The sequence below is a fragment of the Nuphar pumila genome, chromosome 2 (assembly GCF_984573655.1).
Source record: "Nuphar pumila chromosome 2, dmNupPumi1.hap1.1, whole genome shotgun sequence".
Taxonomy (NCBI): domain Eukaryota; kingdom Viridiplantae; phylum Streptophyta; class Magnoliopsida; order Nymphaeales; family Nymphaeaceae; genus Nuphar; species Nuphar pumila.
The window spans coordinates 121563323-121579671 of NC_143250.1; the positions used below are offsets into that span (position 1 = coordinate 121563323).

The 16349-nt window shown below is 37.3% G+C and overlaps 1 protein-coding gene across 3 annotated transcripts in view; it reads left to right on the forward strand.

Annotated features, from left to right (window-relative positions):
- The window catches only part of LOC149846958 (protein CELLULOSE SYNTHASE INTERACTIVE 1-like), a 43374-nt gene that overhangs the window by 15338 nt on the left and 11687 nt on the right, over window positions 1-16349 (forward strand). For all 3 annotated transcript variants that reach the window (XM_089996696.1, XM_089996695.1, XM_089996697.1), the window contains 2 exons: window positions 10475-13535; window positions 13763-16310. In XM_089996696.1, coding sequence (XP_089852822.1) covers window positions 10475-13535; window positions 13763-16310 — 5609 coding nt within the window. The remainder of the gene's footprint in view (window positions 1-10474; window positions 13536-13762; window positions 16311-16349) is intronic.

A 16349-nucleotide genomic window follows, 5' to 3' on the forward strand; every position in this document is an offset into this window, starting at 1 on the left:
TTTGATGCCCTAAAGTAAAACTGATTTGTAAATATACTGATCTACTGATGTGATGGTCTATTGTCACTAGGATCCACGTACTGGCCAGAACCAATGCTTTTGTTGTTGTCAAGGAAAGTTCATCAAATTATCAAGTTGCGATAGATCAATATAAGAAGCCAAATGGTGGTGCAAAGTTGTTTGTTTAAAATTAATTCACAGTCGTAGTAATGGCTGTTGTTGACACTTGTACCGATACCTTCCCACAGCACATCACTGAAAGGTCCCCTTTTATAATATATTGCTTGCACACCATTTTCTTGCTGCCTGCACTAATTCCCTACTGCACATATACAACAACTGTTCATTTTTTTTATTTGTTTTATTACATTTCATAATACTTGCCTCCATTCCATTTCCTGTAATGCATTTTATCATTAGTCTTCATATCACTACACCACTCACTTCACTGCATTTTGCACTACATCCCACAGCATGGTCTCAACATAGTACCTGTGTTGCCTATTCTCTGTGCTCCCTAAACTCGCCCCTGTGGCAATTGTACAGCTGCTATATCCCTTATTTCAGGTCACCTGTAACATTACACAGTATTGTCACATCCTTCTTAATTGTAAGTTTCAGCAGTCATTTGTGTGTAATTGTGTTATAAGCATCATTATCATGTAAAAAACTGAGAGGTTTGGGTCCTTCCAGACCTGCTTTTGGGTATTCTGCATACATCATTGTGTGTTTTGCCATGGTTTGAGAGTCCCTAGAGGAGCTATTGGCTATCCTGGGGACAGATTATGTAACAAGGGAATTTGCAGAAGCTATGTCCAGGAATATTATCAGTAACCAATTTTCTTTTGAGTCACTTTGCTGGGATCGATTTTGCAGCAAATCGAATCATTACAAAATCAATTCTTTATTAAAATAGTCCATCATTTGGCGGCTGCTGAGAGGGAAATCCTTTGATTTACAATGTTGAAACCTTCTTGCTTGGTTAAAAGGGTACCTGGAAATGCTAAATAAAATCACCCTGATCCAGAAGGTGCTCTGTACTGATAAAAGCCAATTGGTCATATTATGTATCATCAGCTTGAGTAAGCAGTTTCAAGAATCGGCTTGGTAATCAATTTACTGTTATGACTTACAACTTATATGTTTATTCTGGTGACTGTATAGCATCTCTATTAGCCCCTATAATATACTTCACCCCATTGCACCTATGTATTGCTACTTTTATGCCATAATTTGCTTGTCCTTGATGCTTTATTAACCTATAACTGTTTGCCTGTCACTATCCATCTTCACAACCTATCCCTTTAGAATTTTTTTTTTTTTTATTTTCACCAACACTTGCTTCACTGCATACTTTATTTTTGTTGTATATTCTACAACCATCCACATTTCAGCACATTTGCTTCGGTCCTTCACCATATCATCCCATCTCACAGGTTATTGTATATACCTTACATATATATATATGTATATGTACACATCCATATATACATATATATATATATATATGTATATATATGTCTATGCATATATGAGCATACATATGTATATATTTGTATATATAAGTATGTATATAAGTATATACATCATCTTCTATCTTTTCATCATAAAGGTTTTGACCTATGAGAAATTTCTCTTGACATTAACATCCTTTTGACATATGTAACTCTCTTCCATTCTTCATATTAACCAAGTTTTTTTTTTTTAGGAAATATATGGAAGACATCATTACTTGGGGTTGTAAATTTGATTCTACATGTTGTAATAGCTAGATTTGAATGAGAATTTACATTCCTTGCTTTAGGTAGAATGAATGAGCATCATAGAATACCATGAATTGTTTATTCCATGCATTTTTTGTTCTTCATTTCTCAAATTCTCACAATGGTGAAACACGAATGGCACGTGCACCATTTCATAAAAGGTAAGTTAATTCTAAGTTGATGATTTACACCAACGGCCATAGTCGGGGTGTAAACAAGACTTAGTATTCTTATCTTTTATGAAATAATACTGGATCCACACTGGATCCTTTTTCAAAAATCATCATATTCTTCAAATATTTTACCTTTTATCTGAGTTTAACTTAGAATTAATTCAATATATATACCAATGGCCATAGTCAGGGTATATTGAGGGTTAATTCTATTCTAAACTCTATAAAAGCACAAAATGTGTTTCATTCTTCACTAGAATTTAAATATAGATTATTATATAATACATTCAATGACCATAGTCAAGGATGTATTATATTTTCAATCTTATTTTAATTCATTTAAAGAATGAAATAGCTTTTCAAAGTCTAAATTCAAAAATCTGCAAAATCATTCATCATTTAGGATAGAACTGCATCATATTTTCAAAATTCCTTTTTCAAAAATTCCAAGTGATGTAAACATCTTCCTCAATCTATCTTCAATTCTTATAAAATCCAATTCATCCTTTCATTTTCAAAATTCAATTTTATTTTCAATCTCAAAGTTTAATTTAACTTTGAGACTCCAAAGTCATTTTTATTCAAATTCAAATCGGATTTCAAAGTTCAAATTGACTTTGAAATTCCAAATTCATTTTATATTCAAAACTCTAATCAAAACTCAAAGTTCAATTTTAACTCTGAGACTCTCGATTCATCTTCTAAATTCCAAATTCAGAAATTCAAGGTTTAATTTGACTTTGAAATTCATCTGTATATTCAAGTTCTAAATCTCATTTTTTAAGTTCAAATTAAACTTAGAAATTCTTGATTCATCTTTTGGATTTAACTCCAAATTTCCTTTTAGGATCCAAATCCTTATTCCACTTTGGATCTCCAATCATAGATCCAAATTTCTCTTAGGATCCAATTCCTTATTCCGCTTTGGATCTTCAATCATAGATCCAAATTTCTCTTAGGATCCAGATCCTCATTCTACCATTGGATCTCAGATTCGGATCCGAATTCCAATTCTTAGGATCCAGAATCCAACCCCACTTTGGGTCTCAGATTCAGATCCAAATTCCAAATTCTTAGGATCCAGAATCCAACCCTACTTTGGGTCTCAGATTCAGATCCAAATTCCAATTCTTAGGATCCAGAACCCAATTCGCCTTGGATCTCAGATCACAGATCCAAAAATTCATTCTAGGATTCAGAACCCAATTCTACATTGGATCTTAGACTTCGGATCCAAATCCATTCTAGGATCCAGAACCCAATCCTACATTGGATCTCAGACTTCAGATCCGAATCCATCCTAGGATCCAGAATCCAATTCTATTTTTGATCTCAGACTTCAGATCCAATTCCATCTTAGGATCCAGAGTCCAACCCTATCTTGGATCTTAGATTTTCAGATCCAAATACCATCTTGGATTCCAAATCTTAAATCCAATTCCATTCAAAATTTCAAAATCCAAATTCCTTCTTGGTTCCAATTCATTTGAACCAATTCCATTTCATTCCTGATTTCAAATCAAGTTCCCATTTCAGATCCTGAATTCAAAATCCAACTTTTGAACTCTATTCAGAATCCAGATATTGGATTCGGATTTCATCTTGAAAATCCAACTTTTAAATCAATTCCATTTCTCAAATTTCGTTCAAATTTCCCAAATCTATATTTCCTACTGATTCAATTTTCATTTCTATTTCTGACTCAAAGTCCATTTATGACTTAGAGAAATTCTTTCTTCTTCTCTCTCAAAAAACTTCAAAAAACCATCTCTTTCCAGATCTAGATTTATCTTCCCAAGCTCTTGATTATTCTAAAAACTTAGAACTTTAATCTTAAGTTCTAAGTTAGGAATCATTTCTTCACTTTATCAATTTCACTTGGAAATTCTTCAAAATATTTTCAAAAAGAGCATACATCTTTGCATTTGCACAAGCATGATTCATTGTGCATTTAGACTTAGGATAAATATTTAGATAATTTCTTTGCAAAGCAAAAGGCATGAAATTCGACCCTTGGTTCGATTACCCCTGGTAAAGGCGCCAGGAACGGTCGAACCTCGTACCGACGAGCGGATCCCGTCTCCCGATTTTCCCGCAAATATTTCAAAAACGGAGGCGAGTTATTTCAAAATATTTTCAAAATTAAGGTCAAGTGAGATCCGCAAAAGAATTCCTCTTCTCTTCTCTTCTTTCTCTTCTCTCTTTCTTTCCGTCTTTTATCTTTCTCCCTTCAAAAAAGGAGGAAAATAAGAGGTAGGAAAGGAAAAGAGAAGGAAGAGAGAGAACATTATGAGAGAGGAAAAATTTTGCGATGATCACACATCCATCAAACAATGGCCTATATACCAACTTGATGTTAAAAATGCTTTCTTAAATGAAACTTTATGTGAAGAAGTTCTTATGGATCCTCCGCCGGGTCTTGAAATTGGGAAAGGCAATATTCTAAAATTAAACAAAGCTCTTTATGGGTTAAAACAAGCCCCCAAAGCTTGGTATGATCTTTTTAGCAAAGTAGTTCTTGATAATGGTTTCTCCTCATGTTACACTGATATTGCTTTGTTTGTTAAATCCTCTAATGAATACATAACCATTTTGTTATTATATGTTGATGATATGATTATCACAGGTAATGATAAGAAAGGTATTGATCTTATTAAAAATATTCTTAAGAAAAATTTTGATATGTCTGATCTGGGTTTTTTGAGGTATTTCTTAGGAATTGAAGTTGCATACTCCCCCAAGGGGTATGTCCTATCTCAGATGAAGCTTGCCTCTGATATTATTGCTAGGTCTGGGCTAACAGATGACAAAAAGGTGGAGACTCCAGAAGTGATCAATGCCAAGATGAGAGCCAATGATGACACTCCTTTAGCAGATCCCACGCCTTATCGTCAATTGATTGGATCCTTAACATATTTATCTATTACCAGGCTTGACATTTCCCATGCTGTTCATAGTGCAAGCCAATTTCAGACTGCTCCTACCACCACTCACATGGCAGCAGTAATGAGGATTATCAGATATCTAAAAGATTCCATAACTAAGGGAGTATTCTTATCCTCTTCTTCACCTCTTACTTTACTTGCGTATACTGACTCTGATTGGGGGGGTAACCCCGATGATCGTATTTCGACCACAGGTTATTGTGTGTTTCTTGGGGAGTCACTTATCTCCTGGAGGTGTAAAAAGCAGCGTAAAGTTTCTCTCTCATCTACTGAAGCCGAATATCGGGCGATGGCCACTACCACAACTGAGATTATATGGTTAAGAAGCTTACTTAAAGATATGGGTGTCTCATTCTCAACTCCCTCAAAGCTATGCTGTGACAACAAGAGCTCCATTTATATCGCTAGCAATCACACTTTTCACGAACGAACGAAGCATATTGAGATGGACTGTCATTATGTTCGAGACGAGTTTTTACGAGGCACCATTCAACTTCCATATGTTCCTACCGAATATCAGTTGGCGGACTTCTTCACCAAAGCTTTGCCTTCGCCTCGCTTCTACTTCCTCCTTAGCAAACTCTCGGTGATCTCACCATGTGTTTGAGGGGGGGTGTTAAAATATGATGTATATTTATATATATATATATATATATATATACATAGATTACGACACATACACATATATATAATATATATATGTCTATGTGTCTATCTATATATATAAATATATATATATTTATTTTGTAAAACCCGATAGGGGTATTTCTGTAATTTCACCCTGTACACGTATATCTTTGATATGCTTTTCTCCTTTTCTTTTTCCTTTATTCTTTTTCCTTTTTTTGCTTTTTTCTTTTTTGTTTTTATTCACTTGAGAGGGGTCCACATAGAGTCGTTGGACCCCTCCAACGGTCATAAATATGACCGTTGGAGGGGCTCCAACGACTCTATGGGAGCCCCTCGGGTCCCTTGCTGTGTATAAATAAGGGGCTCAGCCCCATGTATTTGCTAAGCTTCTCTTGAAGCATTCTATGAAGTGAGATATATTTTTTATCTTCTTTTTGTGCTTGACCACTTTTGTAGTTTATTTTGCCCTTTAGTGGCATCTTGTGTATGTGCGTGCTTCCGTGCTTTCGCTTGGAGACGTTGCTCTTTTCATTTGGCACTTCATTACATACTCATGTGCACAGTGGTTGGGGCATGTTGAAACTGACTAACGGAGTGAACTGCATAGCCTATATCCAGTCTGGTGATAGACAAGTAAGTGAGTGACCCGACTAGTTTCCGATAGGGTGTGGGATCTTTGATAAGAGTCTCATCTTCAAGCCTTAATTTTGCATTGATCAGTTCATGGTTCGCTACGTTCTTATTATTTGAAATGCCAAACTTAACACAAATATCAGTAACAAGCTTCATTTGAAAAAAACAATATCCTTTAGGAGAGTAAGCAACTTCAATACCTAAAAAATATCTTAAAAAGCCCAAATCAGACATATCAAAATTTTCTTTTAAAACATTTTTAATATCTATAACTCCATGTTTGTCACTTTTAGTTATTATCATGTCATCTACGTATAGTAGAAGTACAACTACCTTAGAACTTGTACTTTTGATAAAAAGAGCAGTGTTAGTATAGCAAGAATGAAAACTGAGATAAGTCATAACATCACTAAATTTATCATACCAAGCCTTACGAGCCCATTTAAGACCATACAAAGTTATTTTAAGTCTTAAGAGTTTTACCTTTATCAATATCAAATCTCGGCGGATGATTCATATAATCTTCCTCATTTAATTCTCCATTGAGAACCATATTTTTAACATCTAGTTGATATATGAGCCATTTTTGGATAGACACAACAAATATGAGAGTCCTATCACTAGTCATCCTAGCTAAAGGTGCAAAGATTTCTTCATAGTCAATATTGTATTCTTGGGAATATCCTTTTGCTACTGACCTAGCTTTATATCTTTCTAGGGTTTCATCAGAATTTCTTTCCTAAGGGTAATGTAACCACTTCTCAAGTCTGGGCTTTCTTAAGGACATCTAATTTTACATTAATGGCTTCAACACAATATTAAAGGTTTTTGGCTTCATTATAATATGATGGTTCATAATATGAGTGTAAAGCTATTAAACAAGCCCTATAGTTTGGTGCCAATGTGTTATAAGATGCAAACCTACTTGGTGGGAGTTTCTTCTATAGTAGAGTTATGTGTGTGTTTCTCTAAACCACTTAGATGATTGCTTTGCTCATGTTGGGTATATGTTTGTATAGGTTTTTCAATAATATCATAGTTTTTTAATGGTGATTCGGCATTCTCATCATTTTAATGCATATTATCATCAATAATTAAGTTTTCTTCATTATCATTTAATGAAATATCATAAGACAAATTAACTTCTCTTGGTAAGATATCAAATAAAAATGTATAATTTACTTCATCTTTCTCCTTAGTTTTAACTATCATTTTTATTTTCTAAGAAGGCCACATCCTTAGAAATATAGAGTTTGTTATTCTTAAAATCAAAGCATCTATAGCCTTTTTGGCTTTTCCCATAACCAATGAAGACTCATTCAATAGCTTTATGAGATAACTTATTTTTTTTAAGAGAACAAAATACTTACAACAAAAAACATGCAAACATTTAAAATTGGGTGTTCTTTCAAAAAAGAAAAATACATCAGATTTGAAATGGATGAAGTAGACCCACACATATCTAGTGAAATCATCAATAAATGTAACATAATATGAGTAAACTCCTTTTGATATGACCGGAGAGGGTCTCCATACATCCAAATGCACTAATTCAAGAGTTTTTTTAGAAATAAAGGTCCTATTGGGAAATAGAATAGATTTCATCTTTCTAAGAATACAATCTTTGCAAATAAGATCATTTTTTTCATTACAATTTTTTTTTTCAAAAGGAAAGAGATATATCTTTAAATAGCTCAGATGTTCAAGTCTTTTATACCAAGTTTCAATGTCTTTATCTTGGACATAATTAAAAAAAGATTTAAAAGGAAGATTTAAATAGTCCATGAAGTAGAGATCTTCCCTCATATGTCCTTGCTCAATCTGCTTCCTGAACCGGAGATCATGCACAAAGCAACCCTTAGATGAGAAGGAGATTTCATATCCATGGTCAGAGACTTGAGAAACCAAAAAAATGTTAAATTTAATTTTGGAACCACCCTAATTTTTGGAGCACAAAATTTTTAAGAGTTTTTAGAGTCTAAGGTTCTAATATTTTTTATTTGCAAAGATGTTTCATCGGCAGTAGAAACACAAGATAATTTTGAATTAGTGCACATATCGAATAGGACATTCTAATGCAGTGTCATATGAAAAGAAGCTCTCGAATCAAGAATCCAATAGCAGATATCTGGAAGAGAGGAGGAAGCTAGTGCGACACCCGAAGTTGACGAGAGTTTGAGTAATTTTTTAAAGTGCCTTTGATAGTTAAGAAAGAGAGAACGGGTCTTTAAAGTCTCCTGTTTTAATTGATTATTTCCTCTTTGGTGTGAATTCTTCAACGAAAACCACCTTGTATTTGGAGGTACCATTGAGCTTGGGACAAGTGGGTCTTATGTGTCTCGGCTCACATTACAATAGTGACAAACAACTTTTCTATCACTACTATAGTTATTATTACTACTATAGTTATTTTGTCTCCCAAAGTGTGGAGACTTGTAAGTCTTCACATGGTTGACGGGATTAGACATCGCCAACACTTCATTTTCTCCTTTAATCATACCAAGACGAGTTTCTTCTTGACATATTTCGACCACCTCATCTTCTAAGGGAAGATGTGCAGATCTATAGAGAAGAGAAGATCTAACTTGTTCAAATTCAGGACGAAACCCATACAAAAATTAAAAAAATTGTTCTCTTTCCATTTGTTGACGCCTAAGCTCAACATCCTCGATGACAACCCACTGTGGTTCCAAAAGTGCCAATTCATCCCATAGTAAATCACTAAAAAAATCTTAAACACTTAAGTCCCTCTGCTTGGTAGTCCTAACCTTTTCTTGCAAGAAGTATTGTCTTGTAAGATCCTTTTTGAGTAAACATACCCTTCATAAAAAATCATGCTTCATTAGCTTTACAAAATTTTGCAATGTTAACACATATTTTAAGCTCAACATTATTCGTAAATCATGTAACCATTTTTGCATGGTTACTCTCCCAATCTTTTACCTTAGATTGATGATCTTCAATAGCCTTCATTTGAGCATCTCCTTCTAGAGCCTTTTCTTGACCTCATTCTAGTTTGGTGAGCTTGAGTTGAGGTTCGGGAATAGTGTTCATCACATATCCCCAAAGCTTATTTCCCTCGAGGTTATTTTCCATAGTGGATGTCTACACCATATAGTTGGAACCATTAAGCTTGAAGGAAAGATCAAATTTGTGATCATGCTTCATTTTGAATGGGAGAAGATAGAGAGAGAAAAGAAGAGTGTGGAAGAATATGTCCACTTGAGTCATAGTAAGCACCACGGACACACCAACACTTAATGGCCTCTTTCCACAAGATAAAAAATGCTATGGCTCGGATACCATCGAATGAGATACACGGAAACACAATACAAGGGGCCTCTAAGGGCTTAAAGATCATAAACACAAATTTGCACGTGCACAAGTCCACTATGGCACAATACAAAAGCCAACAATGGCTATAACAAGAGAACAAAATATAAAAAATAAAGGCTTTATTGATGAAATGTTTAAGCAAAAGCATTGAGAACAAGAGGGGGCAAACACCCCTATATATACACGAGGCCATTGGGGAGCTTTCAATGGAGTCGTTGGGAGCTCCCAATGACTCTATGGTCTAAAGACCATAGAGCTCATGCTCTAATTCTAAAAAGACAAAAAATAATAAAAAATAGAAAGTGTAAAAAATGTTCCTAATGAACAGTATCTATTACAAAGGAAAAAATGACCAAAATGCTCCTCACTTTAAAACAATTTACAAACATATGTACATATATATATATAATATATATATATATATATATATATATAGAGAGAGAGAGAGAGAGAGAGAAATGGAAACCTACCTGAAAGAAAACATACCAACCCTACCCACTAAGGATTTTTTCGGTGTTTATTTGAAATTCTGACCTTACAGATGTGTTCAACATGTTTGATTTACTAGAAATTGACACTTGTATCATGCATTTTGGATGAAAAAATGGTATTTGAAGCCTAAAAAATTTATGAAAATTGTAGACCATTGATTTTTGAACATTATAAAAACCTATCCATGCATCAGAATCAAATGATCCAAGTGTCAATTTCTAGTAAATTAATCATGCTGAACACATCTGTAAGGTCAGAATTTCGAAAAAACACCAAAAATTGATGGTCCCAAACCATCTGATTTCATCTGGTAGGGATGCAGTCGGGTAGCTTCCCACTACCCTATATATACATGTATGTATGTAACCTATTTAATAACCTTTGCCTCGATTGCTATTGATGATTATCCTGTTTAAAATGACAGTGATTGATAGTTTGAGTTATACGTGAGCAATAACATACTTTTATTAAGATCTTTCTCCATTTCATGATCTAATTGCAGGGAACGCAGTAGTAGCATGGAGGATCCAGATGGCACCTTGGCAACTGTGGCACAGTGTATTGAAATATTGCGGAGGAATGCCTCCTCTGTACTAGATAAAGAAAACTCATTAAAGCAATTATTGGATATGATTAGTACTCGTGAGAATGCTTTCAGTGCTGTTGGATCACACTCACAGGCGGTTCCAATATTGGTTTCCCTTCTTAGATCAGGATTGCTAGGAATAAAGATACGAGCTGCCACTGTTTTAGGGTCACTCTGTAAGGAGGATGAATTGAGAGTGAAAGTATTGCTTGGTGGTTGCATTCCTCCATTGCTTGGTCTACTCAAATCCAGTTCTGAGGAGGGGCAACTTGCAGCTGCTAAAGCTATCTATGCAGTTTCTCAAGGTGGAGCAAAGGATCATGTTGGGTCAAAGATCTTCTCAACAGAAGGAGTAGTTCCTGTTTTGTGGGAGCAGCTGCAGATTGGGGCAAAAGCTGGCAACCTGGTAGATAGCCTGCTCACTGGTGCTCTAAGAAACCTGTCTTGCAGTACGGAGGGGTTCTGGTCTGCTACAATTGAAGCAGGAGGAGTAGATATTCTTGTGAAATTGCTTACTACTGGGCAGTCAACTACTCAAGCAAATGTATGCTTTCTACTGGCATGTATGATGATGGAAGAGAGATCTATTTGTGTGAGAGTGCTGAATGCTGAAGCTACTAAGCAACTTCTCAAATTACTAGGACCTGGCAATGAAACATCTGTAAGAGCTGAAGCAGCAGGAGCATTAAAAGCTCTCTCTGCCCAATGTAAAGAAGCAAGAAGAGAGATAGCTGGTTGTAATGGCATCCCTGCTTTAATAAATGCAACGATTGCACCTTCCAAGGAATTTATGCAGGGAGAGTCTGCACAAGCATTGCAGGAAAACTCAATGTGTGCTTTGGCAAACATATCAGGTGGATTGTCATCTGTAATATCTAGCCTTGGTGAAAGTCTCGAATCTTGCACATCATCTGCACAAATTGCTGACACAATGGGAGCATTAGCCTCAGCTCTTATGATATATGATAGCAAAGCAGAATCTGTTAGGCCGTCAGATCCAGTGATTATTGAGCAAGTATTGATTAAACAATTTAAACCTCGGGTGCCTTTTCTTGTGCAGGAACGCACAATAGAAGCACTGGCCAGCTTGTATGGGAACACAACATTGTCAAAGAAATTAACAAATTCAGATGCAAAAATATTGCTTGTTGGTTTAATAACCATGGCAGCCACAGAGGTCCAGGATGAGTTGATAAGATCCTTATTGATACTTTGCAATAGTGAAGGCAGTTTATGGCGTGCATTGCAAGGCCGTGAGGGTGTACAACTATTAATTTCTCTTCTTGGACTATCATCAGAGCAGCAGCAGGAATGTGCGGTGGCATTACTTTGCCTTTTGTCAAATGAAAATGATCAAAGTAAATGGGCTATTACAGCTGCTGGAGGTATACCTCCGCTTGTGCAGATTCTTGAAATAGGGTCTGCAAAAGCCAAGGAAGATGCAGCAACAATTCTTGGGAATCTGTGCAATCACAGTGAGGATATCCGTGCTTGTGTTGAAAGTGCTGATGCGGTTTCTGCTTTATTATGGCTGTTAAAAAATGGAAGTTATAACGGGAAAGAGATTGCTGCAAAGACTTTGAGACATCTTACACATAAATCAGATACAGGAACGATTAGTCAACTAACTGCAATGCTTACCAGCGATTTACCTGAATCAAAGGTTCACGTCTTGGATGCACTTTGCAGTCTTCTTTCAGTTGCTCCTTTGAATGATATACTGCAGGAAGGAAGTGCTGCTAGTGATTCAATTGAGACGATCATAAGGATCTTGAGCTCTACAAAAGAGGAAACTCAAGCTAAGTCAGCATCAGTTCTTGCTGCACTCTTGGATTGCAGGAAGGACTTACGAGAAACTAATGTTGCTGTCAAGACTCTTTGGCCAGTCATGAAGCTGCTTAGCATGGAGTCTGAACAAATCTTGATTGAGTCTGCACGATGCCTTGCTGCAATTTTCCGATCAATAAAAGAAAACAGAGAAGTGGCATCTGTTTCTAGGAATGCACTTGATCCTTTAGTTGCACTCACTAACTCATCCATTCTTCAAGTTGCAGAACAAGCAACAAGGGCTCTTGCTAATCTTCTCCTTGACAGTGTCATTGCAGAGCAGGCTAGTGCTGGTGATATAATTGCATCGATTACAAGAGTACTGTGTGATGCCACCATTGATGGGAGGACCCATGCTGCTGCTGCTATTGTCCATCTACTTGAATGTCACCCAATCAATGATGATTTGACTGAGGTTGTACACCGTGCTGGAACTGTACTTGCGCTAGTTTCTCTACTTGAATCTGCTAATATTAATTCTGCTGCTGCATCAGAGGCACTTTGTGCACTTGCTTTATTATCAACAAAGAGAAGCAGTGGACACAGCAAGCCAGCATGGACTGTTCTTGCTGATTTTCCCAACACTCTAGGTCCTCTAGTTTTATGTCTGGCTGAGGGGACTTCTAATTTACAGGAGAAAGCCATAGAAATCTTATGTAGGCTTTGCAAAGATCAGCCCATTTTCCTTGGTAACAAAGTTGCTAGTACTTTTAGGTGCGTTGAGTCCATTGCAAGGCGCGTTATTGGCTCAATGAACATGGAAGTCAAGGTAGGAGGGACTGCACTTCTTATTTGTGCTGCAGAAGAAAATCATCATTTAGTTGTGGAGGTCCTTAATAAATCAAATCTATGTGCAAGTCTTATTCAGTCGCTTGTTCAAATGCTTAGTTCTGGATCTATAAGTTCATCATTAGGTCATGATGAAAATGAAGCGGCTGATTGGTTTTCCATTTATACTAAAGATAGAGAAGCTCAAAGCACAAATGGTCAAGCAGATTCAACAGTTGTGGTATTAGGTGGTGCTGCACCCATATGGTTACTCTCTGTCCTTGCATGTCATTACAGCAGAAGCAAACCAACCATGTTGGATGTTGGAGCGGTGGAAGTACTCACTGAGAGGATCTCACAGTATTTACACCAAGCTACACAGGTAAGAAGAATGATAAGCAAAAGGTTGCAATTATAACTTTAATGGCTTAACCTATATGGTTTTGATAAAAAATCAAGAAGCAATAGCCCCATTTTGAGATTTTATTTTTTATTGAAATGCTTCTCTCTACTTTCCTGTTCATGCACTTTCGTTTGTTATATTGTATGATTTTGCTTCTTAAAACCATCCGAACGCATCTCCTTAATCATGTACACCTTATTGCACAGACTGATTGTAAGGAAGATCAAAGTACATGGGTTTGTGCTCTGTTGCTTGCAATTCTTTTTCAAGATAGGGATATTATACGGGCACATGCAACTAGCCGGTCTATCCCTGTGCTAGCAAGCTTGTTGAAGTCAGAGGAGTCAGCAAATAGATACTTTGCAGCCCAAGCAGTGTCCAGTCTTGTCTGCAATGGTAGCAGAGGGACCTTGCTCACAGTTGCCAATTCAGGTGCAGCGAGTGGACTGATATCATTGCTAGGTTCTGCTGATGCTGATATATCTGATCTATTGTCACTGTCAGAAAAGTTCTCACTGGTGCACTATCCAGACCAGGTTGCTCTAGAGAGGCTTTTCAGAGTTGACGACATAAGAAATGGTGCAACTTCTCGAAAAGCAATACCATCACTTGTTGATCTGCTCAAACCAATTCCAGATAGGCCTGGTGCACCTTTCCTAGCACTTGGTCTTTTGATTCAACTGGCAAGAGATACCCCTGCAAACAATCCAGTGATGGTAGAAGCTGGGGCAATAGAGGCATTAACCAAGTATCTTTCCCTTGGTCCACAAGATGCAACAGAAGAAGCAGCAACTGATTTACTGGGGATTTTATTCAGCAATCCTGAAATAAGGAGACATGAATCAGCGTTTGGTGCTGTTAATCAGCTTGTAGCTGTCTTACACCTTGGTGCAAGAGCTTCTAGATATAGTGCTGCTAAAGCCTTGGAGAGCCTTTTTACATCAGATCATATAAGAACTGGAGAAACTGCTCGGCAGGCTGTCCAACCACTTGTTGAGATTCTTAACACTGGCTCAGAAAGGGAGCAACATGCTGCAATTTCTGCACTGGTGAGGCTTTTGCATGAAAGTCCATCCAGAGCTTTAGCTGTGGCTGATGTTGAAATGAATGCTGTTGATGTTCTTTGTCGGATTCTTTCCTCTAATTGTTCGATGCAACTGAAAGGAGATGCTGCAGAGCTGTGTTGTGTCCTTTTTGGCAACACAAGAATTCGATCTACACTGGCTGCAGCACACTGTGTGGAACCTCTGGTGTCCCTTCTTCTTGCTGAGTTCAACCCTGCTCAGCTTGCAGTAGTCCGAGCCCTAGATAAGCTACTGGATGATGAACAATTAGCAGAACTTGTTGCTGCCCATGGGGCTGTGATTCCTCTTGTTGGTCTTCTCTTTGATAATAATTACATGCTTCACGAGGCTGTGGCCAAGGCACTTGTGAAGTTAGGAAAGGACAGACCTGCTTGTAAAATAGACATGGTGAAAGCTGGAATTATTGAGAATGTACTTGATATCCTTCCAGAAGCACCTGATTTCCTATGTGCTTTGTTTGCAGAACTTTTTCGTATACTAACAAACAATGCAAGCATTGCAAAGGGCTCTTCTGCTGCAAAAGTAGTGGAGCCTCTTTTGTCATTGTTATCACGTGCCGATTTTAGTCCTGAGGGACAGCATAGTGCCTTGCAGGTTCTTGTAAATATTTTGGAGCATCCTCAATGTCGAGCTGATCACAAGCTAACACCTCAGCAAACCATTGAGCCACTCATTGCATTGCTATTAGGTTCAACTTCACAAGTGGTACAACAGCTGGCAGCTGAACTTCTTTCTCACTTGCTATTTGAGGAGCATTTGCAGAAGGATGCCATAACACAGCAAGCAATTGGCCCTCTAATTCAAGTTCTTGGATCCGGTGTGCCCATTCTGCAGCAGAGGGCTATAAAGGCTCTTGTAAACATCGCTTTGACTTGGCCAAATGCAATTGCAAAGGAAGGTGGAGTCAGTGAGCTATCAAAAGTTATATTGCAGTCAGATCCTCCATTAGCTCATGCCTTATGGGAATCTGCAGCATCTGTCTTGTCTTGTATTTTGCAATTTAGTTCTGAATTTTATCTTGAGGTGCCAGTTGTTGTACTAGTAAGGATGCTTCGCTCTGGTACAGAAACAACTGTTGTTGGTGCATTAAATGCTTTGCTGGTGTTGGAAAGCGATGATGCAGCCAGTGCTGAAGCAATGGCAGAAAGTGGTGCTATAGATGCTCTTTTGGTACTTCTCAGGTCCCATCAATGTGAGGAAACAGCAGCAAGACTGTTGGAAGCTTTGTTGAACAATGTGAAGATAAGAGAAACAAAGGCTGCAAAGTCTGCAATTTCTCCACTATCCCAGTACCTTCTTGATCCACAAACTCAAACTCAGCAGGCAAGGCTGTTACTAGCTCTTTCTCTTGGTGATCTTTTCCAGAATGAGGGTCTTGCCCGTTCAACAGAAGCTGTTGCAGCATGTCGTGCCCTCGTGAATCTGCTTGAAGATCAGCCCACAGAAGAAATGAAAGTGGTAGCAATATGTGCTTTGCAAAATCTTGTGATGTACAGCCGTTCAAATAAAAGGGCTGTTGCTGAAGCAGGTGGGATTCAAATTGTGCTTGACATCATTAGCTCAAGTGATCCAGACACATCTGTACAAGCAGCAATGTTGATTAAACTTCTCTTTTCTAATAATACAATTCAAGAGTATGCTTCTAGTGAAGTTGTGAGAGCTGTAACTGGTAAGCCGTCCTGATCCTCGTCATGCATGCTTGTGTTGT